Source organism: Mustela putorius, unplaced genomic scaffold (genome assembly GCF_011764305.1).
Source record: "Mustela putorius furo isolate JIRA1106 unplaced genomic scaffold, ASM1176430v1.1 tig00003853_pilon_pilon_pilon, whole genome shotgun sequence".
Classification (NCBI taxonomy): Eukaryota; Metazoa; Chordata; class Mammalia; order Carnivora; family Mustelidae; genus Mustela; species Mustela putorius.
Window position 1 is genome coordinate 78,254,497 of NW_025422005.1, and position 24,625 is coordinate 78,279,121.

The following is a 24,625-nucleotide window of genomic DNA, read 5'->3' on the forward strand; positions in this document are numbered from 1 at the left end:
CATGAAACATTTTTCAATTTCTTTGTGTCTTCCTCAATTTCTTTCATGAGTACTTTATAGTTTTCTGAGAATAGATTCTTTGCCGCTTCAGTTAGGTTTATTCCTAGGTATCTTATGGTTTTGGATGCAATTGTAAATGGGATTGACTCCTTAATTTCTCTTTCTTCTGTCTTGTTATTGGTGTAGAGAAATGCAACTGATTTCTGTGCATTGATTTTATATCCTGACACTTTACTAAATTCCTGTACAAGTTCTAGCAGTTTTGGAGTGGAGGCTTTTAGGTTTACTACATATAGTATCATATTACCTGCAAAGAGTGATAGTTTGACTTCTTCTTTGCCGATTTGAATGCCTTTAATTTCCTTTTGTTGTCTGATTGCTGAGGCTAGGACTTCTAGTACTATGCTGAATAGCAGTGATGATAATGGACATCCCTGCCGTGTTCCTGACCTTAGGAGAAAAGCTTTCAGTTTTTCTCCATTGAGAATGATATTTGTGGTGGGTTTTTCATAGATGGCTTTGATAATATTGAGGTATGTGCCCTCTATCCCTACACCTTGAAGAGTTTTGATCAGGAAGGGATGCTGCACTTTGTCAAATGCTTTTTCAACATCTATTGAGAGTATCATATGGTTCTTGTTCTTTCTTTTATTAATGTGTTGTATTACATTGATTTGCGAATGTTGAGCCAACCTTGCAGCCCTGGAATAAATCCCACTTGGTCGTGGTGAATAATCACTATTGTACTATTTTAATGTACTATTGGATCCTATTGGCTAGTATTTTGGTGAGAATTTTCGCATCTGTGTTCATCAAGGATATTGGTCTGTAGTTCTCTTTTTTGATGGGATCCTTGTCTGGTTTTGGGATCAAGGTGATGCTGGCCTCATAAAATGAGTTTGGAAGTTTTCCTTCCATTTCTATTTTTTGGAACAGTTTCAGGAGAATAGGAATTAATTCTTCTTTAAATCTTTGGTAGAATTCCCCTGGGAAGCCGTCTGGCCCTGGACTTTTGTTTGTTTCGAGAATTTCTTTTTCCACTGTTGAAATTTGGCTAAATTTATTGACCTATTATCTAATATACATAAAAATTACCATAACAATTGTGGAGATTTTTGATGACTGTTTCAATCTCCTTGCTGGTTATGGGTCTGTTCAGGTTTTCTATTTCTTCCTGGTTAGTTTATATGTCTCTAGGAATGCATCCATTTCTTCCAGATTTGTCAAATTTATTGGTGTAGAGTTGCTCACGGTATGTTCTTATAATTGTATTTCCTTGGTGTTGGTTGTGATCTCTCCTCTTTCATTCATGATTTTATTTATTTGGATCCTTTCTCTTTTCTTTTTGATCAGCCTGGCCAGGGGTTTATCAATCTTACTAATTCTTTCAAAGAACCAGCTCCTAGTTTCGTTGATTTGTTCTATTGGGGTTTTTTGTTTGTTTGTTTGTTTCTATTTCATTGATTTCTGCTCTGATCTTTATTATTTCTCTTCTCCTACTGGGTTTAGGCTTTCTTTGTTGTTCTTTCTCCAGCTCCTTTAGGTGTAGGGTTAGGTTGTGTACCTGAGACCTTTCTTGTTTCTTGAGAAAGGCTTGTATTGCTATATATTTTCATCTCAGGACTGCCTTTGCTGTGTCCCACAGATTTTGAACCATTGTGTTTACATTATCATTTGTTTCCATGAATTTTTTCAATTCTTCTTTTTTTTCTTGATTGACCCATTCATTCTTTAGAAGGATGCTGTTTAGTCTCCATGTATTTGGGTTCTTTCCAAATTTCCTCGTGATTGAGTTCTAGCTTCAGAAAATGTGGTCTGAAAATATGCAGGGAATGATCCCAATCTTTTGATACTGGCTGAGATCTGATTTATGACCCAGAATGTGATCTACTCTGGAGAATGTTCCATGTGCACTAGAGAAGAATGTGTATTCTGTTGCTTTGGGATGGAATGATCTGAATATATCTGTGATGTCCATCTGGTCCAGTGTGTCATTTAAGGCATTTATTTCCTTGTTGATCTTTTGCTTGGATGATCTGTCCATTTCAGTGAGGGGAGTGTTAAAGTCCCCTACTATTATTGTATTATTGTTGATGTGTTTCTTTGATTTTGTTATTAGTTGGCTTATATAGTTGGCTGCTCCCACATTAGGGGCATAGATATTTAAAATTGTTAGATCTTCTTGTTGGACAGACCCTTTGGGTATGATACAGTGTCCTTCCTCATCTCTTATTATAGTCTTTGGCTTAAAATCTAATTGATCTGATATAAGAATTGCCACCCCAGCTTTCTTCTGATGTCCATCAGCATAGTACATTTTTTTCCACCCCCTCACTTTAAATCTGGAGGTGTCTTCGGGTCTAAAAGGAGTTTCTTGTAGGCAGCATATTGATGGGTTTTGTTTTTTTATCCATTCTGATACCCTGTGTCTTTTGACTGGGGCATTTAGCCCATTCACATTCAGGGTAACTATTGAGAGATATGAATTTAGTGCCATTGTATTGCCTGTAAGGTGACTGTTACTGTTTATTGTCTATGTTCCTTTCTGATCTACTACTTTTAGGCTCTCTCTTTGCTTAGAGGACCCCTTTCAATATTTCCTGTAGAGCTGGTTTGGTGTTTGCAAATTCTTTCAGTTTTTGTTTGTCCTGGAAGCTTTTTATCTCTCCTTCTATTTTCAATGATAGCCTAGCTGGATATAGTATTCTTGGCTGCATGCTTTTCTCGTTTAGTGCTCTGAATATATCATGCCAGTTCTTTCTAGCCTGCCAGGTCTCTGGATAAGTCTGCTGCCAATCTATATTTTTACCATTGTATGTTACAGACTTCTTTTCCCGGGCTGGTTTGAGGATTTTCTCTTTGTCACCACAACTTGTAATTTTACTATTAGGTGATGGGGTGTGGACCTATTCTTGTTTATTTTGAGAGGTATTCTCTGTACCTCCTGGATTTTGATGCTTGTTCCCTTTGCCAAATTAGGGAAATTCTCTACAGTAATTCTCTCCAATATACCTTCTACTCCCCTCTCTCTTTCTTCTTCTTCTGGTATCCCAATTATTCTAATGTTGTTTCGTCTTATGGTGTCACTTATCTCTCAAATTCTCCCCTCGTGGGCCAGTAGCTGTTTGTCCCTCTTTTGCTCAGCTTCTTTATTCTCTGTCATTTGGTCTTCTATATCATTAATTCTTTCTTCTGCCTCATTTATCCTAGCAGTAAGAGCCTCCATTTTTTATTACACCTCATTAATAGCTTTTTTGATTTCAACTTGGTTAGATTTTAACTTTTATTTCTCCAGAAAGGGCTTTTATCTCTCTAGAGAGGGTTTCTTTAATATCTTTCATGCCGTTTTCGTGTCCAGCTAGAACCTTGAGAATCTTCATTCTGAACTCTAGATCTGACATATTACCAATGTCTGTATTGATTAAGTCCCTAGCCTTTGGTACTGCCCCTTGCTCTTTTTTTTGTGGTGAGTTTTTCCACCTTGTCATTTTGTCCAGATAAGAGTATATGAAGGAGCAAATAAAATACTAGAAGGGTGGCAAAGACCCCAGGAAAATGCGCTTTAACCAAATCAGAAGAGACCCCAAATCGTGCGGGGGAGAAGGGAAAGAAGAAATTCAGAAAGAAAAAAAATATTAAAAAAAGAAAACAAATAAAGAAAAAATATGAAAAAGAAAAAAATATATATATAAGGTAAACTAGCTAAAAAAACGTTAAAAAAGAAAAGGGTAAAAGTTAAAAAAAATTTAGCAGAAGAAAAAATTTAAATTAAGAAAAAATTAAATTAACCTCAAGACTAAAGAATCATGGGGAGAAAGCCATGAGTTCTGTGCTTTGCTTTCTTCTCCTCTGGAATTCCATTGCTCTCCTTGGTAAATGAACTTGGTATTGGCTGGATTTCTTGTTGATCTTCTGGGGGAGGAGCCTGTTGTAGTGATTCTCAAGTGTCTTTGCCCCAGGCGGACTTGTACCGCCCTTAGCAGGGGCGGGGCTGAGTAATCAGCTCGGGTTTGCTTTCGGGAGCTTTTGTTCCCTGAGCGCTTTCCGTAGAGTTCTGGAGAACTGGAATGAAAATGGCAGCCTCCCCGTCTCCAGCCCAGAGGAGCCGAGAGCTCCAGGCCCCACTCTTCAGTGTGTCCTCAGAGAAAAGTGCCCAATCACTCCCATCTCCTTGGCCTCTGGCTGCGCTCCGAGCTCACCCAGCCTGCGACCAGTTCCAAGGTAACCCCGAGCTGAGAGCTCACTCCTTGGCTCTGTCTCTGAGGCCGACTTCCCCACTTCAATACCTGTGAGCTCTACAACACTCAGATACCCCCGATCCTTCTGTGATCCTGCGGGACCTGGGGCCAAGCTGACCCTTAATGGGCTTCCCCCCGGTTTAGCCTCTGGAGTGATGTCCCTCAGTGGAGCAGACTTTTAAAAGTCTTGATTTTGTGCTCCGTTGCTCTGCCGTTTGCAGGGATCTGGCCCCTCCCCCCAAAGTCTATCTTCCTGTCGCTTTGGATTCACTTCTCCGCCGGTCCTACCTTTCAGAAAGTGGTTGATTTTCTGTTTCGAGAATTGCTGTTCTTCTCTTAGATCTCCTGTTGGATTTGTAGGTGTTTGCAATGGTTTGATAAGCTATCTAGCTGATCTCCTGCTACCTGATGTAGTCTCAGCCTGCTACTTCTCCGCCATCTTGACTCCTTCCAGCTTGGAAAATTTTAACAGTAACACTCAGATGAGATTTTTTTCTGAAATGTTTATGTATTAGTCATATCCTACCTCTTGCAGATGAAGGTATAATATTTGAAGACAACCGTTATTATGTATACCTTAAGTTTCTCTTCTTCAATAATTAAATATTATTCATATCAAATTACCCTAGTTATCTTCCTTTAAAAGGGCTCTACTCCTTTTTTTTTCTCTTACCCTTAAAAAAGGGGCTTTGAGTTATATAGCAACAACAAATAATTAAGAATCTTATTTTCTTTCTCCTTTCCTCTCTTAGTTAGTTATAAGGTTTCCAATGCATAAAAATACCAAGTCCAATTTAACTGTTTAATAAGTACATCACATGTCCCTTCTAATTTGGGAGTGACGGTATTTATGTTGTTCTCACCTTCTCTATATCCAGGACTTTATCCTGCATCTCCTTTAGTGCACACTGAGACTCAGCTTCACTCAGACGGGCTTGGACCAATTCCTTCTCCAGTTGCAGCACAAAATCTTCATTGTAGTTGGAATTGCATTTATGCTATAAGTTACAGACATATAATGAAATTTTGTAGCAATAGGAACATGTACATATAATATAAATAAATGCAGTTACACAATACAGTTATTATGAGCAACCAAATAAAAGTTCCAACTACCCACAGTTTCTAGCTTATCTACTCCAAATAACTTTCCAAGGAATAAAAAAGTCCAGGTTTGGTATCTACTGATGCCACACATTATTCGATGTTGGTAACTGGTTATTATAGAAATCAAATCCAATTCATGGAAGATAAAATCCCCTCTGATCTGTCCATCCATCCAGATACTAAGAATTTTTCCGACTATACAGACATACCCTGGACAACAGTGTAGCCATTTAGCCACATGTGGCTACCCAGCACTTGAAATGTTGCTAGTGCAAATGAAAAAGGATGTAATTGTAAATATAAACTGAACTTTGAAGACTTCATATGAAATAAAAAGGCAAAATATCTCAACAATATTTATATTGATTACAGGTCAAAATAATATTTTACACACATTGAGTTTAAGAATACTAATTTTGTCTGTAATTATTACTCCTTTTAACACAGTATTTTAAAATACATATTTACTGAAAAATCTATTTTCAAATAAAAATGTTTAAATAAAAATAAGGCATCTACAATAACGTGAACCATCCTAAATCCCAACAGAATAAATATGTCTTTACTCTTAGAATGTAGAGCTCTTCAAAGATATGCATGAAAATCACTGCTGGAAACAGAGATTAAGAAGATGCCGTACAAAGAAATTAAACACGGAAGCATGAAACCTTTCCATTTCCTTTCCTGCTTTTTAATATGAATACCAAGGCAGCCACTTAAGAAATCCCTTTCTAAACTAGTTTCTATAAAAAGCTGTTCCAAAAAAAAAGCAAAAAGAGATCAATTCATCATTATGTAAGACTTCCTAAAAGAAACTATCAGTTCACATTTAATTTACACAGTAAAGAAAAGAAACAACTCAAAATTCCAAAATAGTCACAGAGAGTCATCTCCTATTAAACTAGATTGAGTAAAGAATAGTTCCTCTCACTCTTTAATACATTAGGAGTAAGACTGATGTCAAAATAAAACTTTATTTAAAAACTGTTAAATGTTTAATTAAAATATGATACTCCCTTTTCCCAGCTACCCAAAAAGATGATTTTTTAAATGAATAGTTTACTTATTTTAAAAATGAGGACTTTTTGATTCAATGTATTACACATTGTTTCTCCTAGGAATTTTCTGGTACTATTAAAACAGTATTTCTATACAAGGAGTACATCTACAACATGTGTATCACTTTAGTAAATACTTACCTTACTAAATAGGGAAAAGGCACTCTCTCTTTTGGAATGACATCATCCGAAAGGCAGGTGCCATAATTTTTGTTTAATGAGATCATGGTTATTTTATGAGTAATACTAGAATTTTTTGCCCTAGTGTAAAGCCTGACACCTGTAGTCCGTGCTTTTTTGCCAAGATCCTATATCAGGGGGGATCCCCGGGAAAACACCAAGCCCAGGCAGCCCATATGAGAATGGAATCACAGGATCTGGTATAAATCAGTTGATATAACCAAGCACCCCCCAAACCCCTCAAAAACAGTACTAATATTGGAAACACATTTTTACCAAGAAAATTTACAAAACCTCTAATTGCCCTCTATTATTCAAGGGATAAATTCTAAATTCCATAGTTTACACATGTTATTTCTCCTTTCATACTTCCCACTGAGTGGAGGTTTGTTCCTCAATCCACTGTAAACTAACTTTAGTTCTCAACTATACTGAAACTGTTCTCATCACTAACAACATCAATATGTAGTAATGACATAAAAACTCAATGGTAAATAAGCCCTTTTATTCAGCTCTTACTATATATATTACTATAGTAATAATATATTAATTAAATATTTAATTAATAAAACTATATTAATTCTATATTACTATATTACTTACTTTACTATACTAGACAGTCTATGGAAATTAACACAACTGACCACCCTTAAAACTTTTACTTAGATTTTGAGGTGCTACTCCTCCATAGTTCTACTACCTATCTTCTATGATGTCTCTGCCAATTCTACTAACATAGGTATGTATGACTATATGTACATGTTTATGTGTCTATCAGTTCCCAGGATTTCAATATTGTGCTTTCCGTCAATCTTCAGTTTTTGTATTTTGTAGATTCATCCTATGTGATTTCGTCTACTATCTAATATAGTCTATATGCATAGGCATAGAGGGCATACATTAAATATTCAGAATGAATCTAACTCTACTAAGTCAGTTTCATCCAATTATCAATTTTCTAAATGGCAATGAGCCCTGTCCAATTATATTCATGTGCATTTTTACTGGACAAAAGTACTTTCATGGGAATCAGTTCTTAATAAGCATACAGGCTCACTATGCAGAGATTCTGCATAAGTGTTGTAACTTAGGGAGTTAGAGAAGGTTCTAGCATTTGTTTGGTTGGCTGAAACATGGACCAGAAGGTGGTCATTGTGAGTGAACTGGAAATGCCAGATATGCCTTGGTTTAATGTGGAGGAAGGGAAAAGTGATGACAAAGAAATCCACAGATGTAGAGAGACCTCTCTGAATTGGCTAAAAAACATGAAGATATTTATTTGTGCCCCATGGGAATGCTTTACTTCCTGCCCGCCTGCCTGAGCTGGGACATGAGTCTTCTCCTACCCTTGGACCGGAATTTATACCATCACCTTCCCTGGTTCTTAGGCCTTTGAACTGTAACTAGAATTGTGCCACTGGCTTTCCCAGGTCTCCAGAAAGCAGGTGGCAGCCATGGGATTTCTTAGCCTTCGTAATGGTATGGGCCATGTACTCTCAATAAAACTCTTTGTGTGTTTGTGCATATGTGTGTGTCTCCTCTACTGCTTCTGTGTCTCTGAATAATCCTGACTAGTGTACGATTAATTTTACAAATAAGATTAAATTGAGTGATTTAGAAGTTTTATTTTTGTCTAGGTTTTGGTCCATTTCAAATATGACCCATTAGAGCTTCTGCAATTGAATCTGGTTTTGGTCATTATTTCTACCATTTCCAATTTTCTTGGTTCAAATTTTTTTTCTTGGTTCAAATTTTTTAAGTATCTAAATAGTAAAGTGATACTTCTGTCAAATGTTTAGTCTACTGAAAATTTTGCTACGTTTTAGCTCTTACTACAAGCAGCCTATGACATTTGCCAAGCAAGCTGGTAGAATAATAATAATAGAATAATGTTAATACTAATCCTGATATTAGGCATACCATTTATTAATCCCTCTCCTCTCTATCTCCCCATGTCACAGTAGCATTTTTTAACATTGTCGCTTGATGCCAATTCTTCAGTCACAGGTTATGTGTACTTAGAAGTTACTTAACTTCTATGTGCCAGGCATTACCCTAGGGTACCAACTCCCTTAAGTCTTAACAACCCTCTATAATACACAGGACAAACTATAGCACATAGAAGTTAAGTAACTTCTAAGTACACATAACCTGTGACTGAAGAATTGGCATCAAGCGACAATGTTAGAAAATGCTACTGTGACATGGGGAGATAGAGAGGAGAAGGGAGTTGGGGGAAATTGGAAGGGAAGGTGAATCATGAGAGACTATGGACTCTGAAAAACAATCTGAGGGTTTTGAAGGGGTTGGGGGTGGGAGGTCGGGGTACCAGGTGGTGGGTATTATAGAGGGCACGGACTGCATGGAGCACTGGGTGTGGTGCAAAAATAATGAATACTGTTATGCTGAAAATAAATAAAAAATAATTTAAAAAAATTACTGTGGACTATACCCGTTTCTTTTTTTTTTTTTTTTAATTTTACACAGGAAAAAAGAAAGTGTTATTTATAAGACAGGGTGCTTTGTTTGTTGGTTTTTATGAAGAAAACTAAAAAAAACTAGCAAAGTCATACAGCAATTACCACCTCTGTTAACTGGAGTATGGGCTACAGGGCCCATGTTTTTAAACTTTTAAGCCATTTAAGGATTGAAATACTATTTTTAAGAAATTAATATACTGTTCTAATATATATTAAGAATTAATGACATAATATTAAAAATCTAAGCATCTAGGTGCTTGGGTAGCTTGGTTGTTGAGTGACTGCCTTTGGCTCAGGTCACAATCCCAGAGTCCCAGAATCAAGTCCCACATTAGGTTCCTGGCTCCATGGGGAGTCTGTTTCTCCCTCTGACCTTCTCCCCTCTCATGTTCTCTCTCTCAAATGGATAAAAAGGAAAAAAAAAATTTAAATAATAAAAAAAAAATTTTTAAATCTAAGCATCTAAAAATAATCTAAACATCTCATGTAACATTCTTACAATAAATTCTTTTTTTTTTTAAGATTTTATTTATTTATGACAGAGAGAGAGAGAGTGAGAAAAGGAACACAAGCACAGGGGAGATGGAGAGGAAGAAGCAGGCTCCCCACTGAGCATTCCGGGATCCCAGGACCCCGGAATCATGACCTGAGTCAAAGGCAGACACTTAACTACTGAGCCACCCAGTGCCCCTATAATAAATTCTTAGAAAAGTTTATTTCATATTGACATTCGTAACCTGGACAAATATGTGACTTAGCAAATGAAATCTGCTACAATTATGATGGCTAATAAGCCAACAAGGAACAATTTATTCAAAAATCTATAATTAATGAATGACTTCCCTATACTTAACATCAAGTTCATTTGAGTCAATGAATCTCTTTACGTTTCTATGATACCAGCAATCCCTCTCCAATGAAATAGAAATTGTTTTTAGTCTCTGCCTTTCAATTCCATATGTTTTTCTGGTGTTACAAAAGTTACAAAGGTAAGATAAATTATAGTAAAACCCTTAGTTATCTTTTTTTCTTGTGTCTTGAGTAAAACAAAAAAATAAATTATCACATTCAATATTTGAAGGATATATGAGTGATACGTGAAAAGCAAAAATTTGTATTTGGAGAGGTTTCTTATATTATGAAGTAAAAAAAAATTCCAACTGGAAAAAGAACTGTCTACACAAATATATCAAATATTCCCTGAATTTAATTATAAATTAAGTAACTAATTTCAAAACCTGATAATTATACATCCTGTTTGGGAACCCACACATTTCATGGAACTCTATATTCTCTTTTGTAGTATATATCACAGTTCTAATTAAGTAACTAACTGTGCAATTCACTTGTAAAATATCTATCTATATACAAGCAATGCCAGAAAGTTTGGCTTATTTGCTACTATACTGTCAGAACTAAACTGTGCTTTTCATAGTAAATGAGCAAGCAATATTTGCTGAATAAAGCAGTCAACTCTTGGTTCAAAAACAACAATATGGGATGTCTGGGTGGTGTAGTCAGTTAAGCATCTGACTCTTGATTTTGGCTCAGGTCATGATGTCAGGGTCCATGTCAGGCTCCATGCTAGGCATAAAGCCTGCTTAAGATTCTCTCTCCCTTAAGATTCTCTCTCCCTTTCCCTCTGTCCCTCCCCCACCAAAAAAATGGAAGGAAAAATCAACAACATTAAAAGAATAGTACAGGGAATACAGTCAATCATAGTAACTTTGTATGGTGATAGATAATAACTACACTTACTGTAGTGGGCATTTCATAATGCATAGAATTTTTGAATCACTATGTTGTACATCTGAAACTAATATGTTAACTGTGCTTTGATTAAATAACAACACCCCTCCATTACTATTATTATTATATCCCTCTATACTGTATGTTAAGCATAGGGTAACTGAATGTTGCAAAAATAACCTATAAAATCAATTTGTTTCAAAAATAAATAAAATTTATAATAGTATGGAAATATGGTACATATTTACTGTCATATTTAAAGCATTCTTTTTTTTTTAAGATTTTTATTTATTTATTTGACAGAGAGAAATCACAAGTAGGCAGAGAGGCAGGCAGAGAGAGAGAGAGGAGGAAGCAGGCTCCCTGCTGAGCAGAGAGCCTGATGCATGGCTCGATCCCAGGACCCTGAGATCATGACCTGAGCCGAAGGCAGCAGCTTAACCACTGAGCCACCCAGGCGCCCTATTTAAAGCATTCTAAAAGGGGTGCTTAGGTGGCTCTGTGGGTTAAGCCTCTGCCTTCAACTCAGGTCATGATCCCAGGGTCCTGGAATCGAGCCATGCATCAGGCTCTCTGCTTAGCAGGGAGCCAGCTTCTCCCCCACCCCCTGCCTGCCTCTCTGCCTACTTGTGATCTCTGTCTGTCAAAAATAAATGAATAAAATATTTAAAAAAATAAAGCACTTGAAAAAACTATTATACAAGGCAAGTACTCCAGACTAGGAATTTGTATCATAAAACAAAATCATAGCAGAAAAAAATTAAGTAAAAAATTGTATCTTACAACAGCAGTAACAACAAAGAGAGAAACGGACTCATAAATAGGAGTGTTTGCCAAAGGTGGGGGGAGAGGAGGGCTGTGTGAATTAGGTAAAGGGGATTAAGCAGTACACACTCCCAGTATTAAAATAAGTCAGTCACGGGATGAAAAGCACAGCATAAGGAATATAGTCAATAACATTGTAATACACTTATTGTGATGAGCATTTTGTAATGTATAGAATTACTGAGTCATTGTTGTACATCTGAAGTTAACTTAATGTCAACTGTACTTCAATTAAAAAAATATATATCTTGCTCTCACCTTCAGCATATGACCCCAAAAAGATGTCTCTAATCCTCTGAACCACATGCTCCAAATAGCTATTTTTTAAAAAATTCAAGCAATATGGATGTACTATTTTTGAAAAATTGGTATATCCTTCTAAAATGATTTGTTCCCAACATCTTAGAAAACACATACATCCTTTAAGGCAGAAGTTTGTCTCTGCAAGATTTTTTTTTTAATGCTGAATAAAATGTTAAAATAATACTTCCATTAAAGTGAAGGCTCATTTATTATTTAAGTGGATAAGAAAAGATGACTACATATGAATATAAAACATTTAATTTTAGACTAATATCAAAATTAGTTTTGAAAGAAAACTTCCGTCCAGATTTATAGACATACTGATGAACACTGTTAAGACTTTATAAAATGTGTAAAGTAATTACTTTATTTGAATTTTTAGAAAGACTTAGGTAAACTTACCAGTAGTTACAAATTAAATGGCTTTTTTTTTTTTTTTTGAAATGTCACCGAGGTAGAGCTAAAGGTTTAGAATGCAGGAAGATATGTTAAACATTAACTCCCATATTCATAAAGACAAGTAAACCCACTAGGTAAATCAGGTGTGGGGTAATTCCCAATGCTGCTGAATAAACACTTTTTCTAAAATAAATTATCTAGATTTCACAACTTCCACTGAAAAACTGGTTTTTAGTTTATTAACCTTTATTTGTGTTCATTTTCTTTTCTTTTATTATTATTTTTAAAGATTTTATTTGACAGACAGAGATCCCAAGTAGGCAGAGAGGCAGGCAGCGGGGGTGGTGGGAGAAGCAGGCTCCCCCCCTGAGCAGAAAGCCCAATGCGGGGCTCGATTCCAGGACCCTGAGATCATGACCTGAGTTGAAGGCAGAGGCTTAACCCACTGAGCCACCCGGGCACCACTTGTGTGTTCATTTTAAATAAGATTAGTTTTTATTTCTCATATCAAATCCTTGGTTTTGTTTTGTTTTTTAAGATTTTATTTATTTATTTGAGAGAGAGTGAGCCAGCAAGCAAGCACAAGCAGCAGCAAGGGGCAAAGGGAGAAGCAGACTCCCCACTACCAGGAAGCCCAACATGGGGCTCAATCCCAAGATCCTGAGGATCATGGTCTGAGCTGAAGGCAGACACTTAACTGAGCCACCCAGGTGCCCCAAATCCTTGGTTCTTAAAAGTATCACATAATTCTTTCCTGTTTTCTTCTGGAATTATAGGAAAAGGAAGGAATGTCAGAAGAAACCTTTTCTAGCCTCCCCTGAATTTTTTTAAAAATTACAATGGTCCCAAGAACTTCAAAAGTCAGTCATTTTAGCATTCAGCAGTTTTAACTGTTAAAATTCTTGTTTATGCTTAATTGTAGCCAACAAACTGCTGGACAAAACTGCTTATTCAGAATTACCTAAATGATAAGCACTCATGTATAGGGCAAAAAACTTACATAGATCAAGCAAGACTAAATGACACTTGGTTACCAGGAAATTTTGTCTAAAAATCTATTCATGTCCTACCACACTCAAAAGGTCCAGAGTCAAACATGTAACTGTATGAAGTATCATTGGATCATTTCTACTTCTGTGCACTGCACGGAACACGTAAAACAAATACTTAAAGGAACCGTTTAATCTTAATGCTTGGTTTTATCTTATGGCTAGTTTAATATCTAATATTTAACATACTACTACTAAATACTAAGTATTAAATGTTATTTAGTGTACTAAATACTAAATTTTCTAATAAATTCACTAGATCATTTTCAAAAACCAACAATATCAGGCTTGAGCTATCAGGGTCAGCATAAAATGAAAATGACCTGTCAAACACAATCATTACTTGCAACTGCAGAAATGCTTTTTAGGGGTGCCTGTGCACCTCAGTCAGTTGAGTGTCCAACTCTTGGTTCTGGCTCAGGTCATGATCTTGGGGTTGTGATATTGAGCCCCAAGTCAGGTTCTACCTCAGTGCAGAGTGGGCTTCCCCCATCCTCTCCCTCCCAATCTGCTACTCCCCCACTTCCCCACTTGCGTATATGTGCGCTTTCTCTAATTTTTTTTAAAAAAGATTTTATTTATTTGAGAGAGAAAGAGAGACAGAGTCAGAGACAGAGATAGCAAGAGAGAGCACAAGTGGAGAGAAGAGAGAGAAGCAGGCTCTGCGCCAAGCCGGGAGTCCCTCGTGGGGCTTGATCCCAGGACACCGAGATCATGACCTGAGCTGAAGGCAGATGTTTAACCAACTAAGCCACCCAGCCACATCTAAAATAATATTTAAAGAAAAAAAAAAAAAAGAGAGAGAAGGAAATGCCTTTTAAAGAACATCAATAATCAAAATTAATTAAAAATAAAAATTTATCTTTTAAAAACTGCTGCTCAAAAGTTGTATATTATTGTGAAGTAAGTATGGCATATAACTATACAACAACAGCATTAAAAATAATTAAAAATCATATGAAACATTGAACAAACACAAGTCTATGAATCTGGAGTGATATGGGAGTCCATAAGTATAAGAGATTAAAGAGGAAAAAAGAGAGAGGTCTCTTTATAGAGAAACATTACCTAGTATGTGTAGGAAAAAATGAGAAAACATGAAAATCACCATTCTGGAAACCCAGTCAGTGGATGCTAAAACCATTAAGTAAAAACTGAATAGTATCTATTTGATACAGAAGTATTCCCCAAAAGATTACTTAATAGTTGCATAGAAAAAACCTTATTTTTACAAGGCAGAGAGGCTGTAGTAACCAAACTCAGCATGGTAATCAAACTCAGTATTACTACAGCAGGAACAACTTATGTTATGTGCTTTCTAATTTAAAGCAAAATAAAATTCACAACATTATCCATCACTAGATGTTAACATTTTTAAACTCAATCTAATTTATAGGAAATATAACACCCTGAAGAACTCCAGAAAATGAGACAAGACAACTTGGCTCCATCTGTCAGAAGTTATCCCTGACATTGATGACTGTTTCTTCTCCCTTTACAGTCTAGACAGAAGCTTAACAACTTTATTCATGATTTCAAAGAACCAGCACTTGGTTTCATAGATTTTCTCTATTTTTGTCTGTTGTTTTTTAGATTTTATTTATTTGAGAGAGAGAGACTGGGAGCATGAACATGGGGAGGGGCAGAGAGGGAGGGAGAAGCAGATTCCCCGCTGAGCAGGAAGCTTGATGTGGGGCTTGATCCCAGGAGCCTTGGATCATGACCTGAGCGCAACCAAAGCAGAGAGCTAACCGACTGAGCCACCCAGGCGCCCCTCTATTTTCGTTCTGTACTGTTTTCAAATTCACTGATTTTTACTTTTTATTTCTTATTCATTCTACCTGCTTTAGGTTGGGATTTCCTCTTCCATGTCTAGTTTCTTAACCTTAGAATATTGGTTTGAGACTTATTTCCTTTCTTAATATAAGCATTCAATGCTATAAATTTTCCACTACTTTAAATTTTAAATTTAAATTTTAAATTTTTCACTACTTTAGGTGAATCCTACAAATTTTAATAATGTTGTCTTCATTTAATTCACTATATTCTAACTTCCTTTGAGATTTTTCTCTTTGATACATGGATATAAATGCATTAATTTCCTAATATTTGGGGGACTTTCCAGATATTATTAATTTCTAACTGAATGCTGTTTAGAGTCAAAGGAGACACTTTGTACGATTTCAATAACTTTAAATTTGTTAACTTTTGTTTTATGGACCAGAATATGATCTTTGTAAATGTTCTATGTGCACTTGATAAGAATATGTATTCTACTGTTACTAGGTAGAATGTTGCATAAATTGCCAAGCAGATCAAGTTGGTTTATAACCTTGCACAGGTCTTCTACGTCTATATTGATTTTCCAACTACTGTTTCATCAGTTACTGAGACAGGGATTGACTCCAACCATAACTGTGGATTTGTCTATTTCACCTTTCAGTTCTATCAGTCCAGCTTCACACTCCTCTATTGTTAGGAGCACACACGTTAGGAGACATGTATTTATAAACACACACAATCCTAAATAAGATAGTTACATCTCTGAACTCACCCTATAACCATCATGATTCTCTCTATTCTAGGAACTATTTCTTGTTCTGAAATATACTTTAGGAGATGTAAGTACAAACACTCCAGCCTTCTGCTTAGTGTTTGCATAGTGCATCTTTTTTCCATCTTTTCCATTTTTTCTCCAATTGTAACTAGTATGTTGTATTCAGCAGTTACAGGCAGACCACCTTGATCCTTCACTCCTGAAAATTCACTGTGAGGGAGTCACACTCATTAACTATTATGCTATTTAATTTCCAATATTCATCTCAACATGACCACAATTAAGACATGCCCAGCCCCAGCCCTAAGGGTTTCTTCTCAGGTTCTTCATACAAAGAAGCCCTAAGGGCTTCTTCTCAGGTTCTTCATACAAAGCTAGCTCACTTGCTTCTGATCCTACCCTGACCTTAACTAATGGATTCCAGCACTGTGATGTCATATATTGTCCCTTATTCCCACTCAAACTAAATGTGTTATTTCCTTCAGCCTAATACACACCTTCATTCCTTCATTTCTGTAGTCTCTTTAAACAATTTATAGAGGCAAAATTCAAACAATCATTTTAAAGTGAACAATTAGGTGGCATTTAGGATATTCGAAATGTTCTGTAACTACCAATTCTACCTAATTCTAAAACATTTCCATCAGCCCAAGTAAAACCTCTTATACATTAAGCGGTTTCTCACCCTTTCCCACCCCAACCTTTTGGCAAACACCAATCTGCTCTCTGTTTGCACAGATTTACCTGTTCTGGTTACTTCATATAAATGAAATCATATAATATGTGATCTTTGTGTCTGGCTTCTTTCACTTAGCTTAAGGTTTTGGAGGTTCATCCATAGTAAAGCATGTGTAAGTACTTCAATCCTTTTTGTGGTTGAATATTTCATTGTATGCATATACCACAATTTATCTATTCTTCCACTTTTGGGCTATGTCCACTTTTTTGTGGATAATGCTGCTACAAACATGTGTACACATACTTGTTTGAATACCAGCTTTCCACTCTTTGGGGGTACACACCTAGAAGATGAATTGCAGATCTTGTGATAATTCTATGTTTAACTTTTTGAGGCGCCACTAATTCCCACAGCAGCTAACCATTTTATATTTCCACCAGCAGTGTACAGGGGTTCTAATCTATCTCCCTGCCAACTTTTTTTTTTTTTTAATTGCTATTCTAAGTGAGTGTGAATTGGTACCTCATTGTGGTCTGCATTTCCCCGGCAACTAATGATGTTGAGTGTTTTTTCATGTACCTGTTGTCCACTTGTATATCCTCTTTGGAGAAAGGGCTATTCAAGTCCTTTCTTCATTTAAAAAAAAAAACTTTTGAGGCCAACTGACATACAATATATTAGTTTCAGGTATAAAATGTAAAGATTCAATATTTGTTTATATTGTGAAATGATCACCACAGTAAGTCTATTTAACGTATCACCATAAGTTTACAAAATTTCTCTTGTGATGAGAACTTTTAAGATCTAGTCTCTTATTAAATATGCAATACAGTAACTACAGTCATCAAGCTGTACATTAAATCTCCATCACTTTAACTGGTACTATGTACCTTTTGACTCCTTTTCATCTCATTTCACCTCCCACACCCCATCTCTGGCAACCACCAACCTGTTCTCAAAGAGTTTTTTGTTTGTTTTAAGATTTCCCTAAAAGTGAGATCACATGGTGTTTTTCTCTGATTTATTTCACTTAGCAAAATGCTAAGGCTCATCCATGTTGTTGCAAATGGCAACAACCAATTTCACTCCTTTTTGTGGCTGAGTAATATTCCTGTGTGTGTGTGTGTGTGTGTGTGTGTGTGTGTTTATCCATCATCATTAGACACTCAGGTTGTTTCCATGTCTTGGTTTCCATAAATAATGCAGCAATCCTTTGCACATTTTAAAATTGTGTTGTCTTTTTGTTGAGTTTTTAAGAGTTCTTTATATATTCTGGATGCTAAACTCCTATCAAATATGTAATACACAAATATTTTCTACCATTCTGTAAGTTGCCTTTTCATCTTCTGGATAATGCCCTTCGATGCCCAAAAGGTTTTAATTTTTATGAAGTCCAATTTACTGGTTCCTTTTTGTTGTACATGCTTTTGGTGTGAAAGAACCTGTATCTACGAATCCATTGCCAAATCCAAAGTCATAAAGATTTATCCATATGTGTTTTAAAAACATTATATGACTTTTAAACCATAAAAGTTATATTAGAACAGTAAAATCTCTAATTAGATCACTGATTTTATTTTAAAACTATAAAATCTTTACTTAGATCCATTTTGAGTTAATTTTTGTATATGGTGTATGTGGTAGGGGTCCCAGTTCTTTTTCATGAGGATATACAGTTTTCCCAGCACCATTTGTCAGAGATTATTCTTTCTTCATTGAATGGTCTTGGCACCCACATCAAAAATCAACTGGTCACAGATATATGGGTTTATTTCTCAAAATTTCTACTCCACTGATCTGTTTGTCTATCTTTATAATAGTATCATATTGTTTTGATTACTCTAGCATTGTAGTAAGTTTTCAAATTGGGAGTGTGAGTTCTGCAACTCTGTTCTTCTAAGATTGGTATTTAGGGCTCCTTGCAATTCCATATGAATTTCATAAGGACAAAAACCAGAATTTTGCAAAAGACAGAATTTTGTAGATCATATTGGGTAGTGCTGATATCTTAACAATATTAAGTCTTCTAATCCATAAACATAGGCTGTTTTTTCATATTTTCAGTGCAAGTCTTTCATCTTCTTGGTTAAATGTATTCCTAGGTACCACAATGAAATATCACCTCCAATTACTGGATGGCTACTACTAAAAAGCAAGATATAAAATCCCCCAAAACAGAAAATAACAAGAGTTAATGAGAAGTAAAGAAATTTATTAGAACTCTTGTACATTGCTGGTGGGAATGTAAAATGGTGCAGCCATTGTGGAAAGCAGTTTAGTGGTTCCTCAAAAAGTTAACAGAATTATCATATGATCCAGCAACTCCACTTCTAGTGATATATACCAAAAAATTAAAAATAGGGATTCAAACAGATCCTTGTATGTTAATGATCACAGCAGCATTATTCATAATAGTCAAAAGGCAGAAAACCAAAATGACCATCAACTGATGAATGGATAAACAAAACGTGGTATAAACATAAAGCTGAGTATTATGCAACTACCATAAAAAGTAATTATTATACATGCTACAAAAGGGATGACCCTAAAGACATTATGCTAAGTGAAATAAGCTAGACACAAAAGGACAAATACTACATGATTCTACTTGTATCAGTTACCTAGAAGAGGCAAATTCATACGAGTAACAGAAAGTAGAATAGAGATATCAGGGGAAGGAGAAAGGGAAACTATTTTTTAATAGTTACAAACCTTCTGTTTGGGGTGATGAAAAAGTTCAAGAAATAAATGGTGGTTATTATTCAGAGCACTGTAAATGTACTTAGTGCCACTGAACTGTGCACTTCAATGGTAAATTTATGTTTTATCTGTTTTACTGCAATAAAAAATAAAATTGCCAAAAAGAGGGAATATGCTAACTGAAAGAAACCTGACACAAAAGCCTCATACCTTAATGATTCCATTTATATGAAATTCTTAAAAAGGCAAAACTACAGTGACAGCAGAATGGTTGCTGGAAGTGGAGAGATGAACTGCAAAGGGAATGATGAAAATTTGGGGGGTGATAGAAATAATCTTTATTTTGATTGTGGTGATGGTTATACAACTAGATACAATTGTTAAAATAAGGGGCGCCTGGGTGGTTCAGTGGGTTAAAGCCTATGCCTTCGGCTCAGGTCATGATCCCAGGGTCCTGGGATTGAGCCCCGCACTGGGCTCTCTGCTCAGCAGGGAGCCTGCTTCTCCCTCTCCCTCTGCCTGCTTGTGATCTCTCTGTCAAATAAATAAACAAAATCTTTTTTAAAAAACTGTTAAAATAATCAAACTATACACTTAAATCTGATTAATTTTATTGCATGTAAATTATACTTCAATAAAGTTCATTTAAATAGTCAGAGACCTGAGGTGGTCTAGCCATATGTAATCATTTTAGAGGGGGGAAAAAAAAAAAAAACCTGAGTCCTTAAATATCAAAAGTCACACAATTAGCGAAAGAGTCTGACTAGAATTCAGTCCCATAAATGAAATCCAAAGCTCTTTAGATCATATAAAATGACACTATTGTAATAGAGGGTGATGGTGGTGGATGACTATATTGTTAATTCAATACCTCCTCCTGAAATAAAGGCTTGAAACCTTTATTCTGAGTTCTGAAGAATTCATGAGGTTATATTGGAAGGTTGAAACCAAAACATATAGCAACATATGTTCACCTCCTACTACTCTCATATGCTCACTGCTTTGCAAAGCAACTACTCCTTTTGTCAAAATTCCAATGAGTAAGATTTTGTATCCATGGACCTTAAACACATTCTGCCCTCTGAAGCAATATCAAAAAAGGCTAATCACATTTCCATAAGATCACTCCTCAAATACTTGTAAATGACTCTATCTATGACGTTCTCATGAAGTCTTCTTTAGTACAGTCTAAAAATATCCAGAGCTGCCACAGTCTTTCCTACACTGGCCATAATGCAGTGTGTAGACAATGCACATGAGTTTTGGTTTTCTTTTTTTCTTTTTTAAAGATTTTATTTATTTATTTGACAGAGATCACAAGTAGGCAGAGAGGCAGGCAGAGAGAGAGAGAAAGGGGGAAGTAGGCTCCCCGCTGAGCAGAGAGCCCGATGCAATCCCAGGACCCTGGGTTCATGACTAAGCTAAAGGCAGAGCTTTAACCCACTGAGCCACCGAGGCATCCCCAAGTTTTGGTTTTCAAACGAAAACAACACTACAAATTTTTTTCCTGCAAGTTACTTAGAATTAAATTGGATCTTCCAGGAAGACTACTTGGGATGGGGATGGGGAGGGTAAACTGTATTTGCATTACTGGCCAATTCCTGATTTCCTATCACTTAAAATTCCTAGGTCTTTGTTATATAAGACATCTCTCTGAATTTGAAAATTAAGGGCAAGGCTAATAGATTTATTTCTATAAAATAATCTTTTATTTTTGTTTCTTATTCTGAATATACTTTTTTTTTTTTAAGATTTCATTTACTTATTCATGAGAGACAGAGAGAAAGAGAGGCCTCTAGAGGCAGAGGCAGTGGGAGAAGCAGGCTCTCTACACCAGGACTCGATCCCATGGAATCATGACCTGAGAGCTAAAGGCAGATGCTTAACCACTCAGGTGCCCCTGAATATACTTTAAACATATTTTGGAATCTTTATTCACTGTGTAACATATTAGCTATATTTTAGAATATGAAATATTCTAAAATATTTCATGTATAAAATTATTAAACATACTTCAATATAAGGGTTTAATAACATTAAAATACTTGGAAGCATAGGTTTAGGAGACAAAGACATCTCTGATGTATTTTTGCTTCAACATGGATAACCTCTTGACATAGTTAATCATATATAAAACCAATTAAGTTTACTATTTTCATCTATATTTCTCTACCTTAACCAGAAAGATACCATGAGAGTACCTGACAAATCACTTTTAAAATGACACTTATGGCGTTTTAAAGTTTTTCTTTACTGCAGAAACAAAGTCAGTTTTGACTTATACATAGTAAATTCCCTTTTAAAGAATAAAAGTCACTTTTCCAATTATTTATAAACCAGATGTTCTAGGAATTTTTAATGAAGCATCATCAAAGTCACTGGTTCTTTTTTCAGATATCTAAACATTATTACTGAAGAGCTATGTTTTGCCCACTTCAAAGTCTTCAGTATCTCTTATTTTCTAAAATCCTTTAAAGACAATAATATTCTTGTATTCCTGTATTTTGCAAATTATTTTATTATCTAGAAATATGCATTTGCTTTGAAGTTAGAAATTTAACCAAGGCTCTATTACTTTTGCCTGTTTTGTATGTTTGTTTTACATTTGTTTTACTGCTTTAAATGTTTGTTTTACATTTTATTCCAGTCTAGAAGAATGTCTGCCAAGTGAGAAAAAAAAATGTAAACAAAATCAGAGTAGAGATCTGCATTCTACTTGTTGTATTTTTTAGCTCCACAATGTGAGTCTATCTGGTCTCTGAAACAGCACAGAGATTCTTTTGTTACATTTTATTTTCTAAAGCTTTAGTTCATTCTGGCCATTTTTTGTTTGCCCGTTTTACTTTTTTCATCATAAACAAGCTTTCTTATTTTTATGTCCTATAAGTCTCAATATTTGAAAAAGCATGCAAAAAGAGCTAGTAATTTGTGATTCTAATGGATTGTGACTGTAGCTTATGCTAAATGAAAACATAACACTTACTATCTTTCCCTATAATGAAAGCACATTACATTGATAACTCAGTTTAACCTAATCCCAAACAGAAACTCCCAATTCTGTTTCTTCTATTTTTTATGCTTTGATATCAACACTTCATACAAAGGCAGGACAAAACATTTGCATTCCCAACTTTTTTTTTTTTTTAAGATTTTATTTATTTATTTGACAGATAGAGATCACAAGTAGACAGAGAGGCAGGCAGAGAGAGAGGAGGAAGCAGGCTCCCTGCTGAGCAGAAAGCCCGATTCGGGGCTCGATCCCAGGACCCTGGGATCATGACCTGAGCCAAAGGCAGAGGCTTTAACCTACTGAGCCACCCAGGCGCCTGCATTCCCAACTTTTTAATATTCTTTCACCACCTTTCTATTCATTTTCCTTAATGATCTTCATTAACACTATAGAAAAAAATTTTTTTTCAATTGTCAATTTCTTCTTGCTTTCAGTTTTCTGATATCCATAGCCAGATTATGATGATGTTTCTTAATTTTACTGAATAAAAGTAATGTCCAACTTTGAAGTAATTCTATTTGCCTTCCTGACCCACATAGAGTTCTAGATTTAACATAACCTTTTCTGCCTACTCCTGTTACAGTCTAACTCCTGAGAACAGAAAACTGAAACAAGAAACAATACCTTTTTAAAAATAAACAGCTGGCTTTTCTTTTTAGCCCTCATATCCTTGATTAAGATTACACTAGTCTGAATTTGCCAATGGAAAATGCTGTCTAAGCTGCAAGATACCTAAGAAAAGCTGATTAGTAACCTAAATTAGCTAACGTAACTTTTTAAAAGTTCCTTTTTTCATTTTGAAATTTCTCTCCTCTTGAAAAAATGTAAACATATATCTTAAACCATAATTTGAGGTCTTGATGTAGGAAGTTAAGGCTGTAGTTTTTCATAAGACATAAATCCCCACATTATCAAACTTTAGTGAGATAATTACATATATTCTTCATGTTGGATATTATTTCATCTGCACAATTAACAAGAACTAGCTGGAGTTAAGAATCAAAAATAACCCACGGTAAAATACCAATATGGAACAGATTTCTAAAACCTAAGAAGCAAGTCTGGTCAACATCACTTATTTTCTGTTACTTAAAATATAATGTAAGAAAAGAAAATATAACCTATTTCTAACAAAATTGTGTGGACAGAGAAAGAATGTTAGAATGAAGAGTCCTTAGACAACAATAAGACCCCTAAGTATTACAGAATATAAAACTGATTAAGAATTCAATTAAAGTAGAAAACAAACTTACTTAAAAACAAGAGCACAGAAGTTGTGCTAAAAAAAAAAAAAAAAAAAAAAAAAAAAGGCTTAAAGGGAAGGGGGATGAGAAAGGTGAGAAAAAGCACTACCAGACTCCTTACCCATTGTTGTTGGTGCTGGAGCTTCCTGATGGTATTTTCAGCTTGCTCCAGTTTAGCACTGGCCTCATCACTCTGCTGTTTGATGGTGACCAACTCCCGTTTTATGAGGTAGTTTTCCTCAGCCTCCTGGGCTCTTGTCACTTGTCCCTTAGGACATAATTTGTGTGTGTGTAAAGCAATTTAGGATAGATTCAAGAAAGACTGCCTTTGTGAGGTTTAGTTATTTACTGTGATATGTTTAAAAAAAAAAAAAAACCTCAGAGAACAGAACAACCTAAGTAATTATTAACCAGCAGCTCATTATTGCTCCAGCAAATTTTGGAAAGCGAAATTTAAAAAATTATCTGATAATCTTAAGAACAATTCTTCGTTCAGTCAATAAAAATTCAATTCATGCAATATTACTGAGTTGTACATGCAGGACTAAAATTTTCAATGTATAGTAGTTAATTTCACAGAATCCACTGATTGACATTTGGGAATAAATACTTTAAGGTTAGCTTTAAAACGTGCAAAAGGTGTTTAATAACCCAAGATAACACACTGTTATCAAAAATTAAGTTTGCACACATATATACCAGCCCAAAAAATTATTTCTAGGAAAATGCATGTAAAATTCATGCATTAAAATGTGAATTTCTAGGTTTAGGACTTTCCTTAGAAGTAAAGTTAGAGAAAATGTTAAAAAAACAAAAACAAAAACAAAAAAACTATACCTGTATCAATCTATCTGCCAAGGAAGCACTTTCCTACAAAAGGAAAAATTCAGATAGAACTTTAAGAGAAAGAAATAAAATAAAGGTGCATAAAATTAGGAATAAGAAGAAACAAAGCATGCCCAAATTCCATCTACTTTTCATTGTAATTAAGATAGATATTTAGATTTGATTTTAAGGCTATTTACTGTGTTTATTATTCTTAGCCTT

General features: G+C 35.3%; 1 protein-coding gene across 10 annotated transcripts in view; it reads right to left on the reverse strand.

The window, feature by feature from the left end:
• The window catches only part of EVI5 (ecotropic viral integration site 5), a 205,896-nt gene that overhangs the window by 83,989 nt on the left and 97,282 nt on the right, over nt 1–24,625 (reverse strand). For 9 of the 10 annotated variants that reach the window (XM_045064856.1, XM_045064857.1, XM_045064861.1 and 6 more), the window contains 3 exons: nt 24,416–24,448; nt 23,700–23,846; nt 5,102–5,236 (listed from right to left, as the gene is read on the reverse strand). In XM_045064856.1, the coding sequence (XP_044920791.1) occupies nt 5,102–5,236; nt 23,700–23,846; nt 24,416–24,448 (315 nt within the window). The remainder of the gene's footprint in view (nt 1–5,101; nt 5,237–23,699; nt 23,847–24,415; nt 24,449–24,625) is intronic. The other variant, XM_045064863.1, reaches the window with a different exon arrangement.